This window comes from Bombina bombina, chromosome 3, assembly GCF_027579735.1.
Source record: "Bombina bombina isolate aBomBom1 chromosome 3, aBomBom1.pri, whole genome shotgun sequence".
NCBI lineage: Eukaryota > Metazoa > Chordata > Amphibia > Anura > Bombinatoridae > Bombina > Bombina bombina.
The window spans coordinates 255,467,607-255,493,301 of record NC_069501.1 but is presented as its reverse complement, the minus strand read 5'-3'; the positions used below and the strand labels follow the sequence as shown (position 1 = coordinate 255,493,301).

Below are 25,695 nucleotides of genomic sequence, written 5' to 3'. Positions count from 1 at the left end.
AACAACATTAATAGAGAAATTGTTGTCCCTTCTTTGTGTCCTAATCCTGAGAATTTTTTTTGAGAGATCCTTGTATTCTTTGGATGTGGTAAGAGCTTTGAAATATTATGTTGAAGCTACTAAAGATTTCAGGAAGACTTCTAGTCTATTTGTTATCTTTTCTGGTTCTAGGAAAGGTCAGAAGGCTTCTGCCATTTCCTTGGCATCTTTGTTAAAGCTTTTGATTCATCAGGCTTATTTGGAGTCGGGTCAGGCCCTGCCTCAGAGAATTACAGCTCATTCTACTAGATCAGTCTCCACTTCGTGGGCTTTAAAGAATGAAGCTTCAGTTGATCAGATTTGCAAAGCAGCAACTTGGTCTTCTTTGCATACATTTACTAAATTCTACCATTTTGATGTATTTGCTTCTTCGGAAGCAGTTTCTGGTAGAAAAGTTTTTCAGGCAACTGTTTCAGTTTGATTCCTCTGTTTATGTTTAAGTTTTTTCTTTTCATTATGAAAATAAACTTATATTTTGGGTTTTGGATTAATTTTTTTTCAGCGGAAAATGGCTGTTATTAATTTATCCCTCCCTCTCTAGTGACTCTTCTGTGGAGTTCCACATCCTGGTTATTACTATCCCATACATCACTAGCTCATGGACTCTTGCCAATTACATGAAAGAAAACATAATTTATGTAAGAACTTACCTGACAAATTCATTTATTTCATATTGGCAAGAGTCCATGAGACCCACCCTTTTTATGGTGGTTATGAATTTTTGCATAAAGCACAATTATTTCCAAATTCCTTTGTTGATGCTTTTTACTCCTTTCTTTATCACCCCACTACTTGGCTATTCGTTAAACTGAATTGTGGGTGTGGTGAGAGGTGTATTTATAGGCATTTTGAGCTTTGGGAAACTTTTCCCCTTCTGGTAGGATTGTATATCACATACGTCACTCATGGACTCTTGCCAATATGAAAGAAATGAATTTATTAGGTAAGTTCTTACATAAATTATGTAATTTCTAAACTCAGGACAAAATTTTGAAACTAGCATAGGTGTTTTTTGGTGGTTGTAGATGTGTAACAGATTTTGGGGGTCAAAGTTAGAAAAAGTTTTTTTTTTCAATTTTTCATCATATTTTATAATTTTTTATAGTAAATTATAAGATATGATGAAAATAATGGTATTGTTTTAGAAAGTCCATTTAATAGCGAGAAAAACAGTATATAATATGTGTGGGTACAGTAAATGAGTAAGAGGAAAATTACAGCTAAACACAAACACCGCAGAAATGTAAAAATAGCCCTGGTCCCAAACGGTAAGAAAATTGAAAAATGGTCTGGTCACTAAGGGGTTAAAGGGACTTTCCAGCCAAAATTAAAATACACATGGATACATTTCAGATTTGAATAGAAGCATTTTTGGAATATACATGTATTAGCAAAAATGCTTCTAATAAAAGCTATAGCTGCTTCAAATGTGTATCTAAGTATACACTGTGCACCAGCATTTTAAATACAGCACTTGCTCAGAGAGCCTAAGGTGCTTGTACCATCTGGTAATGACTCAATTTGTTAATTGCTGACATGATACAAGCCCCACTGGCGCTCTGATCAGCGGCAGCACCTAACATGCTGGTGCACTGATATGTTTTTATTCAAAGATGTAATTCATCTAAGTGAAATTAAATTTTCACCGGAATGTCCCTTAAACCATTGATCAAGGGGGCCCTTTTGACATGGCAATTTTTGACTAAGTGACTAAAACGTATATGCACTTTATTCTTAAGTATAGTCAAACTTAGAAATGATGTAAAGGTAGTAACACACAAAACACAGAAACATGCAGACACTCTCATACACTGAAACACACACTCACACATAAGGACTCACATATAGCCACTCTAGCAGACACTCAGCACTTGTTTACATTGACCTGACAAGTAATGAGGTAGACTACAGTTTTGTCAAAAAGGAGATTTACAAGACAAAATATGGAGGAGTTCTTCTTGTTAAGGAAGATGCCAACTATATGATAACAGCATGCGGTGGCTGAAAGAAAGGGCCCTGAACTGCCTAAACAATAATTTAAAGGTTAAGTGGTGGATTGGTGACTTCCGGAAAGGTCTCATTAGTCTCAAGGTCTGTAGAAAGATGTGAATAATCAGTAGTAAGGTCAAAATATCCTAAAAAGAAACAGACACTGGACACACACACACAAACTTGCACATACACCCAAGGAAACACCCACAGAGACAGCCTCAGAAAACACATACCCTCACAGAGACACCCACAGAAAATGCACAAATACATACACACCCTCACAGAGACACCCACAGAAACACACAGACATATGCACACACCCTCACAGACACCCACAAAAAATACAGACATATGCACACACCCTCACAGAGACATCCACAGAAAACACACAGACAGACATACATACACACACACCCCCTCACAGACACCCACAAAAAATGCACAAAGACATATGCACATACCCTCACAGAGACATCCACAGAAAACACAGACATATATACACACCCTCACGGAGACATCCACAGAAAACACACAAAGACACACACCCACCCTCACAGAGGCATCCACAGAAAATACACAAAGAAGTGTGCATACACCCTCACAGAGACATCCACAGAAAATGCACAGACATACACACCCACCTTCACAGAGACACCCACAGAAAATGCACAGACATCCACAGAAAACACACACCCACCCTAACAGAGGCAGCCACAGAAAATACAGACATACACACCCTCACAGAGACACCCACAGAAAATGCACAAAGACATACTTACACAACCTTTACAGAGACATCCACAGAAAATGCACAAGGACCTACACAAACACCCTCTGCAATGTCTAATGAAATGTTTGTTTTTATTCCCTTATGCATATAATGTGTGTGTGTATATATATATATATATATATATATATGTAGAAGTTTTAAAGAGAGAATTGAACTAGAACACAACTGTGAAGCTTAGATAAATTGGTAGATGTTGCTGAACATTGGTATAAGAACTGAATAACGTATTTATACTTATACCAATGAGGAAGACAATAATATATGTTAAATACACACACACAACCCCTATTGATAGGAGTATGGTGGAACCGGAATATCAAGAGGTGTGGGTGAGTAGTAAACAAGATAAATTTTAAAATGCAGTTATAGAAGTAGTTGTGCACAAAGTTAAGTTTGAAAGGCAAATGTAGGATTACGGTAAGCTTACCGGAGTTCCAAGCTTGATGTTAAACAGAGGGAGAAGCAGCGATGTCAGAGACAGCCGTACACGCTGAGCGCCACTGAGAGAGGAGGAGAAGGCGTCTCCTGATGTCGAGGCAGGAACGCTAGGATACAGCCGACAGCTGAACAGAGCTAAGCAATGAGGAAGCCTGGGGCTGTAGATGACGTCACCCGCTATGCAGCAGAATGAGTAGACGTTGCGGGCAGAAATCTCAGCAATAGTCTGGATTTGGCAGATTTCGAAGAATCGCTCTGCTGCATAATTTGTTTGTTTATTTATTAACATCAGAACAATTTTTGCTACAGTTTAAATAGAATAATACACTATTACATTTGTTTTTGTATTGAATAATTTATATTGATTTTGTTGTATTATTTGTTCTGTTTATTATACTTGCACTTTATCACAGTTTTTTTGCCACTGCCTATCGTATACAACTGGTTTCTTCTTTTTAAATTGTACAAAGATCGCTATTGGGCACTGTCCCTTTAAAAGGAAGGGACAGTTCCATGAACTACAGTCCTATGAGTAAGTGCCGAGCATAGGCACGAAACATGTTAGGATGTTCATTGTGCTAGCCTCTATGTACCTTGTTTTTAAGGTATACTAATAAAGTTCAACTTTTTTACTTTTTATCTCCGCAAGTACAGCTGATTTTTTTCTTACTTTTTTCCTACAATACTTCCAGAAAATCCGTACCAACAGAGACAAATCAAAAGTTAGACAGAGAAAGGCTTAGAAGAAAAATCCACAGAGAGTAGAGCTCAAATGTGAGAGGCAGTCTCACATCCACAAATCAATACCAAGCAATGCTTGAATGAAATAGGCTGCTATTTATTGGTCTAAGAGTAATGTGAGGATAACACCCACTTAAAGGTACATAACCTTAAGGAACAGATGTTACACCCTCAAAGACACATCCACAGAAAATGCACAAAGACATACACACAAACCCTTACAGAGAGACCCACAGAAAAAAAAAATGCATACACACTCATAGAGACACCAACAAAAGCACAAAGACAAACACAGACACCCACATAAACACTCACAGGAGGTAACATTTCTTCACATTGCCATCCCCTAAATCAACAGTGTGTGACATGTATGATACGAAAATAGCAGAAATTAAGAGTTCACTTTTTAAAGAATCATATTTGTAAATGTGCAAACAAAAATACTTCTGTGAATTCAAAATTGTACATTAATGATATGTCAGAATGGGTAGATGATGAAGAAAAGTACTTTTGAAATGTTAGCATATGCTTGGGGGAGGGGTTTCCCCCATTTACCCCAACCAAGAGCACCACTTCAAATCTGGTGAACAAATGTTCCCATCTGTCAGCTGTACTTATGGATTTTGAAAATGCTCTACTCTATATGGTCTTGGTTGCCACCCGTCCCTTAAAATACAGAACACTTATAAGTTACACATGCTACAGGGTGTGCAGGGAGGAATATGAATAGTGCTGTCCAAAAACACAATTCATGTTCCATGTACTCAGTGTCATACCATTAGATCTGGTTAAATGCAGGATTTAGGCTTTTTTGTATGTATTTCAAAATTAAGTCAGCTGTAGTGTAAACTGAACAGTGTTAAGTTAACCTGTCTCACTTCAAACACTGAGCAATCTTAGCCTGAGAGTATAACATTTTATGCAGATGCAAAAATCTCAGATAAAATGCCTCATGGCATCTGGAAAGTCCTTGCATAAAGGGGCAGTAAACTAGAATGTAATTAAAATGTATATAAAAATAAAAAAAATCATATCTGCACTTACCATTTGTGTATTGAGGAGGAAACATTTCTGCATGGTTTTAAATATAGAAAAGCTACAGCATTGTCAAATAATCATAAATACACTGCTGCATATTGCTAAAATAAAATGTGTTTTTATGGACCCCTGGCCCTACCATACAACTACCACACTGAAGTTACAATCTGAAGTTTCACAAAGAAATAAAAAAGCCTTTACTAAGTCCTACCTCCTCTGCAAATGAAAGTGATCTGCCGTCTAACTCAGGCACACTTTGTACAAACTGAAGTTCCAAGTCTGTCTGACACTGTGTATAGTGGTTTAGTGCACACTCAAAAATCCTCTCAAATTGTAATGACATTTCCCACGCTCAATACCACTCTACTTTAGTGCCGTTTTTAATAATAGTTGTGCTTGCCTCATGGCCCTGGCCCAGTGGGCCCCTGACAGGGGTAACCCCTTTCACCCCCTGTTGGCGGCCCTGGTGACGCCTCATGAATAACTCCATGGGAGTAAGCAAAATGTTATCTATGTGGTACACATGAACTAACACTGTCTAGCTGTGAAAACTGTCAAAATGCACTTAGATCAGAGGTGGCCTGCATGGGCTATAAATGGTAAACCACTTGAGTCTGCTTCTGATCCAATAATGATTAGTATCTGTTAATTATAAATTATATTTTTTTACTTTAGGACAGCAAAAAAAAAGGGGGCAAAAAGTACTTCTATTCAAAACCTGCTGTTACCATTACCCTAGAAAAATGTTCAGCACTAATGGAAAAAATAGTGATGAGAATATCGTGCTGCATAAATATGTTACAAATAACAGGACTATAAACAACGCTGAGCGTAATAAAAAAGTCCCACTCCCACCGGTGTTGCTCTCATCCAGCTACTGCTCAGGTTGTCATATGCTGCTTTACCGAATATTTTATGGGATATATAAAGCGTTAAATGTGCGCGCTAGTAGAACTGGATATGTTTAATTCTTAGCTGTGTTGTTACGTACTATTTTACAGCATATTTTGTTTAAAATTAACGTGCACATATAAGCAAATGAGAAATGACTTCAAGGTAAAGCACTAAAACAGGGAATGGGATAACTTTGCCCACGCCCCGTTTGTCTTGTCTACAGAACTGCCCACCACTGCGCATGCGTCTTTGGGGTGGCCATTTCTAAAACGTCTTGGGAATTTGGGATTCAGTTGATGGGATTTATCCTATGCTGACCGTGACCTGAAACTAGTTGGTAAGGGGTAAGGAAGGTTAGTGGTTACTCGTGAGGTGAAGGATTCTTTAGAATAATTACAGCACGCGAAGGAAAAAGGTGACATGGCAGAAGGTCCTGTGTTTATAATCCCTGGAGACACCCGTGATCTGTCTGCATGATATCCCGGAGTTTAACTATGACAATGTTAATTTAAGTGGCAGGGGTGACATCTGGAATAAAAGTGTGGAACAGAATGTTTTATTGGTTAATTTAAGTGGCAGGGGTGACATCTGGGATTAAAGTGTGGAACTGAACGTTTTATGGGGAGATATTTCAAGTTTATATAACCACGTTTTTCTAGCATGTGGGTTTAGTGTCCAATTCTAGTCTAGTACTTTCCACTGCAAAGTGTGTTTATTACTAACGAAATGCACGGTGGGTAATATACATTGCAGGTGTTTGTGAGTTAATAAATATCTGTATTGTTGCGTACACATGTAGAATAGGTTTAGATGACACATTGAAAAACAACAACAGATTAACACCCCCACAACAGTAACAGCAGGTTGGTTGCTTATACAGGTAGCCCTCAGTTTACGCCGGGGTTAGGTTCCAGAAGGAATGGTTGTAAATTGAAACCCAGTTTATAATGTAAGTCAATGGGAAGTGAGGGAGATAGGTTCCAGGCCCCTCTCAAAATTGTCATAAGTAACACCTAATACATTTTTAAAGCTTTGAAATGAAGACTTTAAATGCTAAACAGCATTATAAACCTAATAAAATAATCACACAACACAGAATATATAATTAAACTAAGTTAAATGAACATAAACATTTGCTAAACAGCATTATAAACCTAATAAAATAATCACACAACACAGACTAAACTTGCATTTTTCTGCAAACATTTCTTTCTATGCATTCCAATCTGGACTGATTTATAGACAGGAAGATCTTGTTCCTTTTAAATCTGCTTGATAGCTCATGTCTGGTTAAACTGATTAATTTCAGCTTGCTTGGCTTTGCTGCAACACAAGCGGACAGCTCCACCTACTGGCTATTTTAATAAATGCACTGCTTCTCAATGCTTTTCAATAGCAGTCACATGACTGGAAAAAAAGGTTGTTATTCTGAAACAGTGTAAATTGAACCGTTGTAAAACGGGGGCCACCTGTATAATAATATCCTTTATATGAGCGATTTAGTTTATAATGCAGTCATTTCCTATTCAAGATCTACAAAATACCGTTCTTTTGAAAGCTACAGTACAGTATAACAAGAGCAAAAAGAAAATGCAACATTCTAGATATCAACCGAAATTGCACAGCTATAGTCAACAACAAATATTAGAGATGTTGGCAAAAACAATTTTGCAGACATTAAAGTGATGGTAAATCCTAGTGTTTCATGCTGAAAGCTCCTTTGTTTGCAGAGTTTGTGAGCGCACTGCAGAACGCTATTTGGCTGAGAGATGACGTTTCCACCTCTAAGCCAATAGTCGTGTGTAAAATCCGGCTTGGTGCGGACTGGCACTGAATTTCCCACACGGCTATTGGCTAAGAGGTGGAAAAATCACCCACCTCTCAGCCATATAGCGTTCTGCCGTGGGCTGCCTTAGCATCTCAGTGCAGCAAACGTTGCTAACAAATAAAGGAGCTTTCAGTATGAAGTATTTTATACTTAATGACTGAAAGTCTTCTTTAATTGTTCCAATGGTAAATCCTAGCGTTTTAGAAACGCAAGGATTTGCCATTGCTTTAATAAACAAGGGGAGAAATTAAACTGTAGGAGGATTCTAAATGTAGCCACCAATTAGCAAGCACTACCCTGGTGTTGAACCAAAAATGGGCCTGAGCTTAAATTCTTGCTTTTTCAAATAAAAATACCAAGAGAACAAAGAAAAAATAATAGGAGTAAATTAGAAATTTGCTTAAAATTGCATGCTCTATCTGAATCATGAAAGTTTAATTTTGACTAGACTATAATGTATTAAAGCCCAGCAGCTGATTGTTACAAGCACAATCTCTGTTTAAAGGAGATAATGATGGACCTTTGTAGTCCACTTACTGGACTAAAAATATTAAAGACTCTTTTGAATAGAGCTGTGCATTTTGCTAATTCGAGTTGTTTGATGTATGAACAGCAGAATACATTATTGGACAAAACAGATAATTGCTTGACAAAATCTATTCGCTCATTCATTCTGTTTGGCGTCAAAAAAGGTGCAGGAATGGGGGATTAGAGTTATATTGTTTGGTTAATAAGTTAATTTGTAATGTACAGGTTTAATTTTCCCCTGTCCAGTCTTGCTAATGCATTGCTGCAGAGCTTTCCAAACTTTTCATGTTGGTGACACTTTTTAGACCTACATCATTGCACAACACAGTAATTCAGTTGTACAAGCAAAAAGGAGGTTAAACTAACTTGTTTTAAGAGATACAGACACATACATAAATTATATAATAACTAAATGTATTTACAAGTAACAGTTTGTATGTGCAAGAATGAAAAAAAAGTTTAATATCACCAATAGCTACTTAGTATTTTAATGGGATGTATAAGGTTGATGGGATGAACACAGCTTCTGAATATTTGGTGGATTATTAGATAAAGACACTCGCATTTCATCATCAAGCATTTTTAAAGGGACAGTCTAGTCAAAAATAAACTTTCATGATTCAGATTGGGAATGCAATTTTAAACAACTTTCCAATTTACTTCTATTATCTAATTTGCTCAATTTGTTAGATATCCTTTGTTGAAGAAATAGCAATGCACATGTGTGAGCCAATCACACAAGTCCTCTATGTGCAGCAACCAATCAGCAGCTACTGAGCATATCTAGATATGCTTTTCAGCAAGTGATATCAAGAGAATGAAGCAAATTAGATAATAGAAGTAAATTAGAAAGTTGTTTAAAATGACACGCTCTTTCTAAATCACAAAAGAAAAAAATTGGGTTTCATGTCCCTTTAAGCTTCCACTTCCTATCCATATATCAAGAGCAGGAGCAGCAATGCACTACTGGGAGCTAGTTGCAAAAAACCCCCCACTGACTTCAGCTCAGCGTTTAATCTGCCGCCCTCAGAGCTCGGTGAGTCCAATTGACTACTGCCCGCGCTGCAAACACACTGCTGTCCCACTCACTGACTACACATGCAGTCACAAGCCAATTAAGGAGACTACACGTGCAGTCAGGAGCCAATGTGTCGCAAATGGGAATAGTTTGTTCCCACTGAGCTGCGCCAATAGGTTAAGATGATCTGTGACCCCCTAGGTATCAATCACGTGTCAACCATGTGATATGCGTAGCAGGCAGGTGGAAAGTCAGAAACCAAAAACAAAAATTTAAAAACATTTGTGCTGAAGCAGGGACACACCTACACACTGCTGCCGACACACAGTTTGGAAAGCACTGCATTGCTGACTGATGTTAGGAACAGCAGGTCAGGTACTAAATGCTCGATTTTATTCATAGTGGAGTTTTTTTTATTTTAAATTTAAAGCTAGGTTCTTAGAATTGTTCAAACCCCATGTTAGATTTCTTGTTAATATTAATTGTATATATTAGCTGTTCCATACATGATTTAGATAGGACATGCAATTTTATACAACTCTCCAATGTACTTCTATTATCTCATATACTTTGTTTTTATTTGGTATTCTTTTCTGAAAAGCATACCTAGGTAGGGTTTAGGAGCAGCAATGTGTTCAGCTGTATGTTCTATCTGAATCATTAATAAATTGTTTTTATTTGTATGTCTCTTTAAAGAAAAACCTTTTTAAAACCAGTACTGCTGTGGTCAGTAAATTGGGGCATACATCAAGTGTATAGATAAACAGGTTTTAAACTATTGCATGGGATATCGTCCCTGTATATAAGGCAAGCCCCCATATTCATTGTCCAGTTTGTATTACAATTAATCACCATTTTTCTGTGCGTCATAGGAACTTGAAATGGCACCATTAGCAGGTGCAGAATTGGTGCATAAACCTTTGCAACTTTATCGATATCTTCTTCGTTGCTGCAAACAACTTCCAGCTGAAAATCTCCAATTGCATTACAAGCATGCAATAAGACAGGTATGCATTTGGATATAAAAACGTTAAAGGGACACATAAACCAAATTTTGTCTTTCGTGATTCAGAAAGAGCATGCAATTTTAAGCAACTTTCTAATTTACTTCTATTATAATTTTTTCTTCGTTCTCTTGTTATCTTTATTTGAAAAAGAAGGCATATAAGCTTTTATTATTAGTTCATAACTCTGGAGAGCACTTTTTTATTGGTGGATGAATTTATCCACCAATCAGCAAGAACATCCCAGGTTGTTCACCAAAAATGGGCCGGCATCTAAACTTACATTCTTACATTTCAAATAAAGATTCCAAGAGAATGAAGAAAATTTTATAATAGGAGTAAATTAGAAAGTTGCTTAAAATGTCATGCTCTATCTGAATCATGAAAGAAAACATTTGGGTTCAGTGTCCCTTTAAGAGGAAAGGAAACACAAACTTAATTCATAGCAAATGAAATCCCACATGTAAAACTGAAAACACTCACAAAATGTTTACGGTGCTGAGGGTGCAAAGTGTCAAGAGAAAGAATTAAGTTAAAAAAACAGACAAAGCTATAACACTAATCTGGCACACAATTATAGGCTAAATTAAGGATACAAAATTGATAGAGCAGAAATAAAACTTAACTTCTAATAACTATATCACTATTTTTGAAATTTAATGTGTTTTTTTTAAAAAACTTTTATTTATAACCAATAATGGGTACAATAATATAAAGTATGTCATTAGTCCACCTTGCATGGTGTGTTAAAAGATAGAAATTGCAGTACAGTAAATTATATCGACATAATATATAACTGAGTATTTTCAATGGATCTACGAGTGTTCTAGTAGATATGTGCTTGTACCACAATATTGGGGTTTTATTAATATTAAATCTAATATAAAATACAGACACACAAACCAAACAAACAAGAAAAAAGCATTCCCCTCCACTAAGATGCTGAGAAACTCAGCATGAGTAGCAGACTGTACAGTGCTCCAATCTATGATAGTAACACAATTTCTAGAGGTATGGGATAGAAAATTAAGGTGCTAAGCAGTGTTCATATGCACCTGAGCTACATAAAACAATGATGAGATCTATGTTAGCTTAATACCGAGAATGTTGAGATAATTGTTACGCAAATCTTCAGCTTAAATCAGAGTGCTTCTACGGAGTTGGGAAGAGGCCTTAAGATTCAATACATACATAACTTAACTAAGCAGCTTTGCAATCTAAGTAGCAGATATGTTCAACATTAATAGTTTCCTTGATCAAGGTGAGAAAAACAAGTAGGATCAGATTGATAACCTCAAGCCAGTAACTGCACAAAATAAAAATATAAATAAAGCAAGAACAGCAAAGCCAGAATGTAAAACTTTCCCCTTATTCACTCTTCTAAAGTAGGGATTATTACGAGATAATATATTCATAAGGATCTGGAGTGTCATGAACGTGGGAGCATACCCAAATATGCCAACCACATCCATACCAGTTACAGTTTAATAGGAGGGGTGCATCACCTACCTTTTAATCAAGGTAGCAGGGTTCTCAACTATGTATGCGATATAAGAGAACATTTAGAGATGGCATAAGGTGATATATGGCGTCATTAATAAGAGTCTGCTCCAGTTTTAGGACATATATAGTTGTGATGTTCACTAGGAAGTATTATCAGGCATTGATAAATAAATACGTTTTTTATGCTTAAGAGATCAGCGTATGTGACAGGCTTCAATATCTTAGTGCACCCAAGTTAATATTGAGATGAGTGAAGCGGAACAAGTAGAATAAAAAAATAAAATAAAACAGCACATAGAGCACATCCACATAAAGAGGGGGATGGGGGGGAGAAAGTACAAGTGTAAACAAAAGAAAATTAGATAAACAACTTATCGTAACATTAACACACACACAAAACCTCACAAATCAAACAAGCATACCAAGCAGACAGACTAACCAGTCCTATTGATAATAATATTGCGAGGTTTAGCATGAGTGGCTGTCTGATCAAGCAATGCCCATATCTGTGTTTACAAAAGATTTCCTAAGGGTGAAGGCTAGCAGAGTGGGGTGCTGAGCAGCTTTCCTATGCAACTGAGCCACATAATATAATGATGGGTTCTATATTGTTAGTATAATACTAGAATTATTATGAAAGTTTACACAGTAACCGACATGTTCAAAATTAATAGCTTTCTTGATCAGGATAAAAGGAACATTGGGACTCAAATTGATATTCACTTTTCAAGAGCAGAGATTTTTACTAATTTATATCTGTACATAAGGAGCTGAAATATCCTGAGTGTGGAAATATAAATACATGTTACATAGCTACAACACCCACAGTTTTGTAGGAGAGATGTTATAAAGTAAAGTCTGGTATCAATAATGAGAGGTTGCTCCAGTTTTAATGCACTGATATTTGTTGTGTTCTCTAAGAAGTATTCTCAGGCGCTGCTGAATAAATAGTATGTTTATATGTTTAAGAAAGCTGCTTATGTGACGGGCTTTAACATCCTAGTTTACCCAGAATACCTCCTAGATAGGTGCAAAGTGTAACATGTCATGTTATAAATCTCTCGCTACTTTACCTGCAGTATCCCCTAGGAGGTTAAAAGAGCAATAATAATAAAGCTATTAAAACGAAGTATAACATTAACACACACACACATAACATAGCCAGGCTTAAAAACAAGTCATAGTAGCTGCTGGCCAACAAGTTAATATCTGGGTATATTACAATGGCGTAGAGACTAAACGAGGGAGTCAGCTCCTAAGGTTGTTTAGGTACACAGTCAGCTGGGACAGATGGCGGTAGACAAGAAACAAATTACCTGACTCCAGCCCGGGCTGAAGTCTGACATCTCTGTCCCAGAAGAGAGCAGCTTTTTTGCGGAGGGAAGGGGAACTGCTTCATAGCGATAGTCGAGGGCAGCAGCTCATTAAAAGGGCAGCTGCCCCCATCTCGAAACCAGCCTTGGGGTTTGCAGGGAGGTAATATCTTGCGGTGAATCAAATGTAGTTGCGGCTTGTCCGTTGCACTGTGCAGCATGGTTCCCATTGTCGCCGTCTTTTCCGTTTATATGTGATTCGACTTGAGTATAGGTAATCTCGTGAGATGCGGCACCCTTTTTCTCCAGCTGATTGAGGTATTGTTCAGCCATGTCGGCTGGGCACAGTAGGAAGTTAGCGGCAGGAGAGCAGGGCCAAGAAGGATTCTGAACATAGACTGTGGAGTCATCAGCGCTCACATTTTTACTAAGTGGCAAGAATCCTGAGATCTGGTCTTGGTCTGTGAGGCTAAGTATGGGATAGGTCTGTGCTTGGAAGACATTCATATCGTTTGTTAGTCTCGCTTCAAGCATGGTCATGTATTTCGGCTGGGGTATAAGGAAGTGCGGCTCCTCCACCCGTGTTGTGATGCCAGCACCCAAAGTGTCCGCTTCCAGGGCAGTCAGCAAGATCTGCCAAGGTTCATTTAGACAGACAGGAGCTGCCCCAGTGTGTTCGGGAGTGCAGTGATCTCGGACCTCACAGAGAAGTTCCCGCATAGCTGCTATTAGGGAATCCAACCGTGGTGCAAAGACGTTTATTAGGGCTTCAGTGATGTGCGCCATCTTGGTTATCAGAGTAAGCACGTCTGCAGGCCCAAAGGCGAAATTAAACTTTTAAATGACTTCTCAGAGGCCAGGAGTTGTAGTACCCTGATCCTGAGGTTTTCCCGGGCACTCTTGTTGGCAAGGGAGGAATGGATGGCTGGTGATTCTGCCACTTTGCCTTCATAAGCCAGATTCAATCACGGAGCTTTGTGAAGCTGTGGCCATCTTGGTGAGCCGCCAACCGGAAGTCGAAATGTTATGTTTTATTGTACAATATAATTATTTTCTACTTTTAAGTTGTAGGACAATATTTGACACACAATATGTGACACCTGGCAATTTTTTTAAAGGGACAGTCAACACCAGAATTTTTGTTGTTTTAAAAGATAATCTCTTAATTACCAATCTCATTTCCCAGTTTTGCATAACCAACAGTTATAAATATACATGTTTTACCTCTGTAATTACCTTGTATCTAAGCCTCAGCAGACTGCCCCCTTATTTCAGTTCTTTTAACAGACTTGCATTTTAGCCAATCAGATCTGTCTCCATGGTAAATTCACGTGCATGAACTAATGCCCTCTAGTGGTGAAAAACTATCCAAATGCATTTATATTAGAGGCTGCCTTCAAAGTCTAAGAAATTAGCATATGAACCTCCTAGGTTTAGCTTTCAACTAAGAATACCAAGAGAACAAAGCAAAATTGGTGATAAAAGTAAATTGGAAAGTTGTTTAAAATTACATGCCCTATTTGAATTATGAAAGTTTTTTTTTTTTTTTTTTTGGACTTGAATGTCCCTTTAATGCAAATAGCCCCATAGGTTCTTACACAACTTATGGATCTAAAAGGATTATTATTTATTATAGTTTTCATGTAAGTAAATTGGTGAATAATAGTAAGCATTTTAGCAAATTATGCTAGTTGCAAATATTTTTTTTTAATAATTTATTTTTGTCAAATGCTTAAAGGGACATGACACCCCAAATTTGTCTTTAATGATTCATATAGACCATGCATTTTAAAAAAAACTTAATTTATTTTTTGTCATCTTTGCACTTACTGGGAGCTTTGCTGAACACACCAAGTAAGTACCAATGACAAGAAGCATATATGTGCAGCCACCAATTAGCAGCTAGCTCTCAGCTCCTGAGCCTACCTAGGTATGCTTTTAACACCAAGAGAACTAAGCAAATTAGATAATAGAAGTAAATTGCAAAATTGTTAATTGCACGCTTTATCTGAATCATGAAGGAAAATATTGAGTTTCATGGCCCTTTAACTTTGACACTAATCTTTGATGTTCCTAGCTAAGTGATATGACACCCTGGCATAGAGTGTTAGATTAGTTGGACATCAATGGAAAGTCAGCTTTATTATTATTTATTATTATTTGAAGATGAAATAGTTTTTTTACTTTTCTCAGGGTTTTCGGGTTCATGCTGACGAGGATACTGAACAAAGAATACAACAGATCATTAAAAGGGCAATTGAGGATGCTGACTGGGTAATGAAAAAAGTAAGTTTAAAACAATTTGAAATATTTTTTTATTTCACAAATGTATTAAATAATTATAAAAAAAAACATATTTGTAATATTCTCTATTCAGTGCATAAAAGATGACATATGCACTTCCACACTCCTTTTAATATTTATAAACAAAAAATAAATAAGTTGAGTTCTTCAAGAGGATTGTCACTCTGGATAACTTCTAAAGAAATGTGGAATCTTTGAATGCACCATTGGAAAATCTGATGAGGGTGCTCTTAATGTCACTGAAGTCAAAATGAAAGTTTCATGATTCAGATATAGCAAGCAATTAAAAAAAAAAAAAAAAACCCTTTCAAATGTACTTCTATTATAAAAACGTGGACTGTAATTTTATATGCACATTATCTGAGGATTCAGCTCCTACTGAAAAAGTGCACAGTATATACCTATATGCATTTTGTGATTGGCTGATCATACAGGAGGAGGGAAAATTTAATTAACTTTAAAATTTGCCAGAGACTATTCTACTGCTTATTTCAAATTTAAAGTAAGTGGTATTACATTATCTTTTTTATTGTGCAATTATTAATTATTCAGTTAATCTGTATTTATCCTTACTTGTGGGAATATCACTTCCCCAACAGGAAATGGCAAAGAGTCCCAGCAAAGCTGGCCATATAGTCCCTCCTAGGCTCCGCCCACCCCAGTCATTCTCTTTGCCGTTGCACAGGCAACATCTCCACGGAGATGGTTAAGAGTTTTTTGGTGTTTAAATGTAGTTTTTTATTCTTCTATCAAGTGTTTGTTATTTTAAAATAGTGCTGGTATGTACTATTTACTCTGAAACAGAAAAGGATGAAGATTTCTGTTTGTGAGAGGAAGATGATTTTAGCAGACAGTAACTAAAATCGATTGCTGTTTCCACATAGGACTGTTGAGATGAAGTAACTTCAGTTGGGGGAAACAGTTAGCAGACTTTTCTGCTTAAGGTATGACTAGCCATATTTCTAACAAGACCATGTAATGCTGGAAAGCTGTCATTTCCCCTCATGGGGACCGGTAAGCCATTTTCTTAGTCAAGCAAACAGAATAAAGGGCTTAATATGGGCTATAAAACTGGTAGACACTTTTATGGGCTAAATCGATTGCTTTATTTGGGCATTTTATACATGTTTATGCTGATAATTCACATTTATAAACTTGGGGAACGTTTTTTAACGGCAGGCACTATGTTAGACACCTTTTCCAGTCAGGGAGGGCCTTCCCAGTTGTAGGCTGAGCCTCATTTTCGCGCCATTACTGCGCAGTTGTTTTTGAGAGCAAGACATGCAGATGCATGTGTGAGGATCTGAAAGTAGCTGGAAAAGTTTCTAGAAGGCGTCACTTGGTATCGTATTCCCCTCTGGGCTTGGTTAGGTCACAGCAAGGGCTATAGCTGGGACTGTATAGGGGTTAAATTTGTAAACGGCTCCTTATTTTAAGGGTTAAAGCTCTGAAAATTGGTGTGCAATACTCTTAATGCTTTAAGACACTGTGGTGAAATTTTGGTAATTTTTGAACAATTCCTTCATACTTTTTCACATATTCAGTAATAAAGTGTTTTCTGTTTAAAATTTAAAGAGACAGAAACGGTTTTGTTTTAAAACGTTTTTTTGTGCTTTATTGACAAGTTTAAGCCTGTTTAACATGTCTGTGCCTTCGGATAAGCTATGTTCTATATGTATGAGAGCCAATGTGTCTCCCCATTTAAATTTGTGTGATAATTGTGCCATAGCGTCCAATCAAAGTAAGGACAGTACTGCCACAGATAATGAAATTGCCCAAGATGATTCCTCAGATGAGGGGAGTAAACATGATACTACATCATCTCCTACTGTGTCTACACCAGTTTTGCCCACGCAGGAGGCCCCTAGTACATCTAGCGCGCCAATGCTTATTACCATGCAACAATTGACGGCTGTAATGGATAACTCCATAGCAAATATTTTATCCAAAATGCCTGCATATCAGAGAAAGCGCGATTGCTCTGTTTTAAACACTGAAGAGCAGGAGGGCGCTGATGATAATTGTTCTGTCATACCCTCACACCAATCTGAAGTGGCCATGAGGGAGGTTTTGTCAGATGGGGAAATTTCAGATTCAGGAAAAATTTCTCAACAAGCTGAACCTGATGTTGTGACATTTAAATTACAACATCTCAGCGCACTGCTTAAAGAGGTGTTATCTACTCTGGATGATTGTGACAACTTGGTCATTCCAGAGAAATTATGTAAGATGGACAAGTTCCTAGAGGTTCCGGTGCACCCTGACGCTTTTCCTATACCCAAGCGGGTGGCGGACATAGTGAAAAAGGAGTGGGAAAAGCCCGGCATACCTTTTTGTTCCCCCCCCTATATTTAAGAAATTATTTCCTATGGTCGACCCCAGAAAGGACTTATGGCAGACAGTCCCTAAGGTCGAGGGGGCAGTTTCTACTCTAAACAAGCGCACTACTATTCCTATCGAGGATAATTGTTCTTTCAAAGATCCTATGGATAAAAAATTGGAGGGTTTGCTTAAAAAGATTTTTGTACAGCAAGGTTACCTTCTACAACCCATTTCGTGCATTGTTCCTGTCACTACAGCAGCGTGGTTCTGGTTCGAGGAACTAGAAAAGTCGCTCAGTAGAGAGACTCCATATGAGGAGGTTATGGACAGAGTTCACGCACTTAAGTTGGCTAACTCTTTTATTTTAGATGCCGCTTTGCAATTAGCTAGATTAGCAGCGAAAAATTCAGGGTTTGCAATCGTGGCGCGCAGAGCGCTTTGGCTAAAGTCTTGGTCAGCGGATGTGTCATCCAAGACAAAATTGCTTAACATCCCTTTCAAAGGTAAAACTCTATTTGGACCAGAATTGAAAGAGATTATCTCAGACATCACTGGGGGAAAGGGCCACGCCCTTCCACAAGATAGGCCTTTCAAGGCCAAGAATAAGTCTAATTTTCGTTCCTTTCGCAATTTCAGGAATGGACCGGCCTCTAATTCTGCATCCTCTAAGCAAGAGGGTAATGCCTCACAACCCAAACCAGCCTGGAAACCAATGCAAGGCTAGAACAAGGGTAAGCAGGCCAAGAAGCCTGCTGCTGCTAACAAAACAGCATGAAGGAGTAGCCCCCGATCCGGGACCGGATCTAGTAGGGGGCAGACTCTCTCTCTTTGCTCAGGCTTGGGCAAGAGATGTTCAGGATCCCTGGGCACTAGAAATAGTTTCTCAGGGTTATCTTCTGGAATTCAGGGAACTACCCCCAAGGGGAAGGTTCCACATGTCTCACTTTCCTTAAACCAAATAAAGAGACAGGCGTTCTTACATTGTGTAGAAGACCTGTTAAAGATGGGAGTGATACACCCAGTTCCAATAAAGGAACAAGGAATGGGATTTTATTCAAATCTGTTCGTAGTTCCCAAAAAAGAGGGAACTTTCAGACCAATTTTGGATTTGAAGATCCTAAACAAATTTCTCAGGGTACCGTCGTTCAAGATGGAAACCATTCGAACGATTCTACCCACTATCCAGGAAGGTCAATTTATGACTACCGTGGATCTAAAGGATGCGTACCTACATATTCCTATCCACAAAGAACATCATCAGTTCCTAAGGTTCGCCTTTCTGGACAAACATTACCAGTTTGTGGCCCTCCCATTCGGGTTAGCCACTGCTCCAAGGATCACACGGATGGAAGGTGAACATAGAAAAAAGTTCTCTGTCTCCGTCAACAAGAGTTCCCTTCTTGGGAACAATAATAGATTCCTTAGAAATGAGGATTTTTCTGACAGAGGTCAGAAAGTCAAAACTTCTAAGCATTTGTCAAGTTCTTCATTCTGTTCCACGTCCTTCCATAGCGCAGTGCATGGAAGTAGTAGGGTTGATGGTTGCATCAATGGACATAGTTCCTTTTGCACGAATTCATCTAAGACCATTACAACTGTGCATGCTGAAACAGTGGAATGGGGACTATACAGACTTGTCTCCAATGATTCAGGTAGATCAGAAGACCAGAGATTCACTCCATTGGTGGCTGACCCTGGACCATCTATCCCAGGGAATGAGCTTCCGCAGACCAGAGTGGGTCATTGTCACGACCGACGCCAGTCTAGTGGGCTGGGGCGCGGTCTGGGAATCCCTGAAAGCTCAGGGACTATGGTCTCGGGAAGAGTCTCTTCTCCCGATAAACATTCTGGAACTAAGAGCGATCTTCAATGCTCTCAGGGCTTGGCCTCAGCTAGCAAAGGCCAGATTCATAAGATTCCAATCAGACAACATGACGACCGTTGCGTATATCAATCATCAGGGGGGAACAAGGAGTTCCCTGGCGATGAAAGAAGTGACCAAAATAATTCAATGGGCGGAGGATCACTCCTGCCACCTATCTGCGATCCACATCCCAGGTGTGGAAAACTGGGAAGCGGATTATCTGAGTCGTCAGACATTCCATCTGGGGGAGTGGGAACTCCACCCGGAGATCTTTGCCCAACTAACTCAATTATGGGGCATTCCGGACATGGATCTGATGGCGTGTCGTCAGAACTTCAAGGTTCCTTGCTACGGGTCCAGATCCAGGGATCCCAAGGCGACTCTAGTAGATGCACTAGTAGCACCTTGGACCTTCAACCTAGCTTATGTATTTCCACCGTTTCCTCTCATTCCCAGGCTGGTAGCCAGGATCAAACAGGAGAGGGCCTCGGTGATCTTGATAGCTCCTGCGTGGCCACGCAGGACTTGGTATGCAGACCTGGTGAATATGTCATCGGTTCCACCATGGAAGCTACCTTTGAGTCAGGACCTTCTTGTTCAGGGTCCATTCGAACATCCAAATCTGGTCTCCCTCCAGCTGACGGCTTGGAGATTGAACGCTTGATTCTATCAAAGCGTGGGTTTTCAGATTCTGTGATTCATACTCTGGTTCAGGCCAGAAAACCGGTAACTAGAAAGATTTACCATAAAAATAAAAATCACAAGATTCTCTCCTTTCTACAAGAAGGTTTGGAGAAAGGATTATCTGCAAGTTCTCTAAAGGGACAGATCTCTGCTTTATCTGTCTTACTACACAAAAGACTGGCAGCTGTGCCAGATGTTCAAGCATTTGTTCAGGCTCTGGTTAGGATCAAGCCTGTTTACAGACCTTTGACTCCTCCCTGGAGTCTAAATCTAGTTCTTTCAGTTCTTCAAGGGGTTCCGTTTGAACCTTTACATTCCATAGATATTAAGTTACTATCTTGGAAAGTTTTGTTTTTGGTTGCTATTTCTTCTGCTAGAAGAGTTTCAGAGTTATCTGCTCTGCAGTGTTCTCCGCCCTATCTGGTGTTCCATGCAGATAAGGTGGTTTTGCGTACTAAGCCTGGTTTTCTTCCAAAGGTTGTTTCTAACAAGAATATTAACCAGGAGATAGTTGTACCTTCTTTATGTCCGAATCCAGTTTCAAAGAAGGAACGTTTGTTACACAATTTGGACGTAGTCCGTGCTCTAAAATTCTATTTAGAGGCTACAAAAGATTTCAGACAAACATCTTCTTTGTTTGTTGTCTATTCTGGTAAAAGGAGTGGTCAAAAAGCGACTTCTACCTCTCTTTCCTTTTGGCTTAAAAGCATCATCCGATTGGCTTATGAGACTGCCGGACGGCAGCCTCCTGAAAGAATCACAGCTCACTCCACTAGGGCTGTGGCTTCCACATGGGCCTTCAAGAACGAGGCTTCTGTTGACCAGATATGTAAGGCAGCGACTTGGTCTTCACTGCACACTTTTGCCAAATTTTACAAATTTGATACTTTTGCTTCTTCGGAGGCTATTTTTGGGAGAAAGGCACCTCGGCTTGCAAAACCTTCCGTTTAGGTAACCTGATTTGCTCCCTCCCTTCATCCATGTCCTAAAGCTTTGGTATTGGTTCCCACAAGTAAGGATGACGCCGTGGACCGGACACACCAATGTTGGAGAAAACAGAATTTATGCTTACCTGATAAATTACTTTCTCCAACGGTGTGTCCGGTCCACAGCCCGCCCTGGTTTTTTTAATCAGGTCTGATGAATTATTTTCTCTAACTACAGTCACCACGGTACCATATGGTTTCTCCTATATTTCTCCTCCTGTCCGTCGGTCGAATGACTGGGGTTGGCGGAGCCTAGGAGGGACTATATGGCCAGCTTTGCTGGGACTCTTTGCCATTTCCTGTTGGGGAAGAGATATTCCCACAAGTAAGGATGACGCCGTGGACCGGACACACCGTTGGAGAAAGTAATTTATCAGGTAAGCATAAATTCTGTTTTTTCCCCCTAACACCATCCATATTTAGGCATTTTTTATGGCACTCAGTATTTGCCAAGCTCTCCCACCACAAATAAAACTGTTCACTGATTACATTGTTTGGTCCAGAGACATCATGAGGTTGACTACATCTGTTAATCAAGAGCTTGAACCTATTATTTGTGTTCTGAGGTATTTTGCATGAGGCTTGTTCTGTCCTCTCCAGGAAATATGTAGAGCCTGTAGAGATTTTTTTCCCCCCTGGTCCATTCTACAAGTGAATTTGCCAAATTAGTTTTGGTCATGTAAGGTTTAGTCTAGCACCATTTCTGCATGTCGGTTCCATCAGTGGTTTTAGTTTTATCTGATGAAAGCTCTATCTCCAGGACATGAAGCTGCAACGAGATAGAAGCTGTTCTCTTTCCTTATTGTCAGAATTCCTGTGATATCCTTCTGTATAACCTGGCATTTTCCATCTTTCTGCAGAAGCTTAATGTTGTGTAACTGTTATTTAGATCACTTGCATAATGCAGAAAGGTACATGATACTAAAAACATATTTAGTGTAGCATTTAAACATAACATTATTTTTGCTGGGGGAAAAAAAGTTAAATTTAAAATGCAGCGAATACAGCGCATTTTGTTCTAAGGCTCACTGGTGGATGAGGACGACACATACAGTTCTGACAGGTTAACAATGTTTTTTTTAAGACAGGAACATGTGTTTATTTTAAATTAACAAACAGCTAGATTACGAGTTTTGCGTTATGAGCGGCTCTGTGCTAACTTGCAAGTTATTTCCACCGCTCGCCTCCCTATAGTGCTGCTATTACAGGCTTTCATAAACCCGGCGTTAGCAGGCAATAAGTGAGCGTTGAGCAAAATGGAGCTCCATAACGCACTCCAGTACCAGCGCTGCTTTGAGCTGGTTTTATGTGCTCGTGCACGATTTCCCAATAGACATCAATGGGGAGAGCCGGCTGAAAAAAAGCCTAACACCTGCAATAAAGGAGCGTAAAGCTCTGTAACGCTGCCCCATTGATTCCTATGGGGAAAGAAAATGTATGTTTACACCTAACACCCTAACATAAACCCTGAGTCTAAACACCCCTATTCTGCTTCCCCTGACATCGCCTCCACCTACATTAGTTATTAACCCCTAATCTGCCGCCCCCGACATCGCCGACACCTACATTACACTTATTAACCCCTAATCTGCCACCCCCGATATTGCCGCCACCTACCTACAATTATTAACCCCTAATCTTCCGCCCCCAACGTCGCCGCCACTATACTAAAGTTATTAACCCCTAAGTCTAACCCTAACACCCACTAACTTTAATATAATTAAAATAAATCTAAATAACAATTACTATCATTAACTAATTACTTTTTAAAACTAAATACTTATAAAATAAACCCTAAGCTAGCTACAATATAACTAATAGTTACATTGTAGCTATCTTAGGTTTTATTTTTATTTCACAGGCAAGTTTGTATTTATTTTAACTAGGTATAATAGTTACTAAATAGTTATTAACTATTTATTAACTACCTAGTTAAAATAAAGACAAATTTACCTGTAAAATAAAACCTAACCTAAGTTACACTAACACCTAACACTACACTATAATTAAATAAGTTAATTAAATTAAATACAATTAATTACAATTAAATAAAATCTAAATCTGTGGCTCAGTGTATGGAGGTAATTGGTCTCATGGTGTCCAGCATGGACATAATTCCTTTTGCCAGGTTTCGTCTCAGACCACTACTGCTGTGCATGCTGAGACAGTGGAACAGCGATCATTTGGATCTGTCTCAACAGATTGCCCTGGACAACTGGTCGAGAGAATCGCTCTCTTGGTGGCGCTGTCCAGATCATCTGTCCCGAGGGACATCCTTTCTCAGACCATCCTGGGAGATTGTGACTACGGACGCGAGCCTCTCAGGATGGGGTGCTGTTTGGGGTGCCAAGAAGGCACAGGGCCTGTGGTCGTAGGAGGAACGCTCCCTCCTGATCAACATTTTGGAACTTCGAGCAATCTACAATGCTCTGAAGGCTTGGCCTCTTCTGGGTTCGTCCCGGTTTATCAGATTCCAATAAGACAATATAACCTTGTGGCTTACATCAGCCATCAGGGGGGGAATGAGAAGCTCCCTAGCGATGAGGGAAGTATCTCCGGTTCTGGAGTGGGCGGAGGCCCACAGCTGTTCGCTGTCAGCGATCCACATTCCGGGTGTGGACAACTGGGAAGCGGATTTTCTCAGCAGACAATCCTTTCATCTGGGGAATAGTCTCTCCATCCCAAAGTGTTTGCGGAGATATGCTTCAGGTGGGGGACGCCTGAGATAGATCTCATGGCGTCTCGCCTCAACACCAAGCTACCCAGATATGGTCAAGGTCCAGGGATCCTCAGGTGGAGGTAATAAATGCATTTGCGGTGCCTTGGCGGTTCAATCTAATCTTCCTTTTTCCGCCTTTACCACTCCTTCCTCGAGTAGTGGCCAGCATGATCAGGTGTCAGTTATACTGATTGCTCCATTGTGGCCACGAAGGACGTGGTTCGAGGACCTAGTGAGGATGTCATATTTTCCTCCATGGAAGTTACCTTGTCGCAGGGATCTGCTGGAACAAGGTCCTTTTTGTTCATCAAAATCTAGATTTTCTGAGGCTGACTGCGTGGAGATTGAACACTTAGTCCTAGCCAAAAGAGGTTTTTCTGAGAGAGTTATTAATACTCTCATTCAAGCCCATAAGCCGGTTACTCGTTGCATTTATCATAAGGTGTGGAGAACCTACTTATTCTGGTGTGAAGATTGTGGATTTCCTTGGTATTAGGTTAAGGTTGCTAGGATTCTGATGTTTCGCCAGGATGGTCTGGAGAAGGGTCTTTTGGTCAGTTCCCTGAGGGGACAGATTTCGGCCTTGTCTGTTTTACTGCACAAGAGGCTCTCTGAGCTTCCTGATGTTCAGTCTTTTGTTAAGGCTCTGATTAGGATCAGACCTGTGTTCAGATCTTCGGCTCCCCCTTGAAGTCTGATTCTGGTTCTTAAGGTTTTGCAACGGGTTCCGTTTGAGCCTATGCATGAAATTGATATTAAGTTGTTGTCCTGGAAAGTTCTCTTTCTACTATCTATTGCTTCGGCGCTCAGAGTAGCTGAAATTGCCGCCTTGCAATGTGAGCCTCCTTATCTGGTGTTTCATTCAGATAAGGCTGTCCTGTTGTGTCAGACCGCAACATCAATCAAGAGATTGTCGTTCCTTCTTTGTGTCCTAATCCTTCTTCTTCAAAGGAACGTTTACTTCATAATTTGGACGTGGTTCGTGCCTTGAAGTTTTATCTTCAAGCTACTAAGGATTTTAGACAAACTTCTTCCTTGTTTGTGGCATATTCTGGGAAGCGTAAGGGCCAGAAGGTCTATTCGACTTCCTTATCTTTTTTGTTGAGGAGTCTTATCTGCTTAGCTTATGAGACAGCGGGACATAGACCTCCTCAGAGAATTGTGGCTCATTCTACTAGAGCAGTGGCTTCCTCTTGGGCCTTTAAGAACGAGGCCTCTGGATCAGATTTGTAAGGCGGCTACCTGGTCTTCTTTACACACTTTTTCTAAATTTTACAAGTTTGATGTTTTTGCTTCAGCCGAATTAGCCTTCGGGAGAAAGGTTTTGCAGGCTGTGGTGCCCTCAGAATAGGGTCCACCTCTCTCTTTGTCCCTCCTCTAGAGCTTGGGTATATGTTTCCCAACAGTAAGGAATGAAGCTGTGGACTCTCATTGTATTAAGAAGGAAAACATAAATTATGCTTACCATATAATTTCATTTCCTTTTGTACAAGGAGAGTCCACAGCCCCCGCAATTAAAATTTTCTTCTGGCACCTTTTATACTCTGATATTTCTCCTACTGTTCCTTGTTCCCTTGGCAAAATGACTGGGGGAAGTGGGAGAGGTATTTAAGTCTTTGGCTGGGGTGTCTTTGCCTCCTCCTAGTGGCCAGGTTCGGTATTTCCCAACAGTAAGGAATGAAGCAGTGGA

At 39.4% G+C, this 25,695-nt stretch overlaps 1 protein-coding gene across 1 annotated transcript in view; it reads left to right on the top strand.

Moving 5' to 3' along the window:
• The first annotated feature begins 6,180 nt into the window (after positions 1-6,180).
• Positions 6,181-25,695, top strand: part of LYRM9 (LYR motif containing 9) — a 68,053-nt gene continuing 48,538 nt past the window's right edge. The window contains exons 1-3 of the mRNA XM_053706264.1: positions 6,181-6,269; positions 10,179-10,313; positions 15,320-15,412. Coding sequence (XP_053562239.1) covers positions 10,188-10,313; positions 15,320-15,412 — 219 coding nt within the window. The 5' untranslated portion in view covers positions 6,181-6,269; positions 10,179-10,187. The remainder of the gene's footprint in view (positions 6,270-10,178; positions 10,314-15,319; positions 15,413-25,695) is intronic.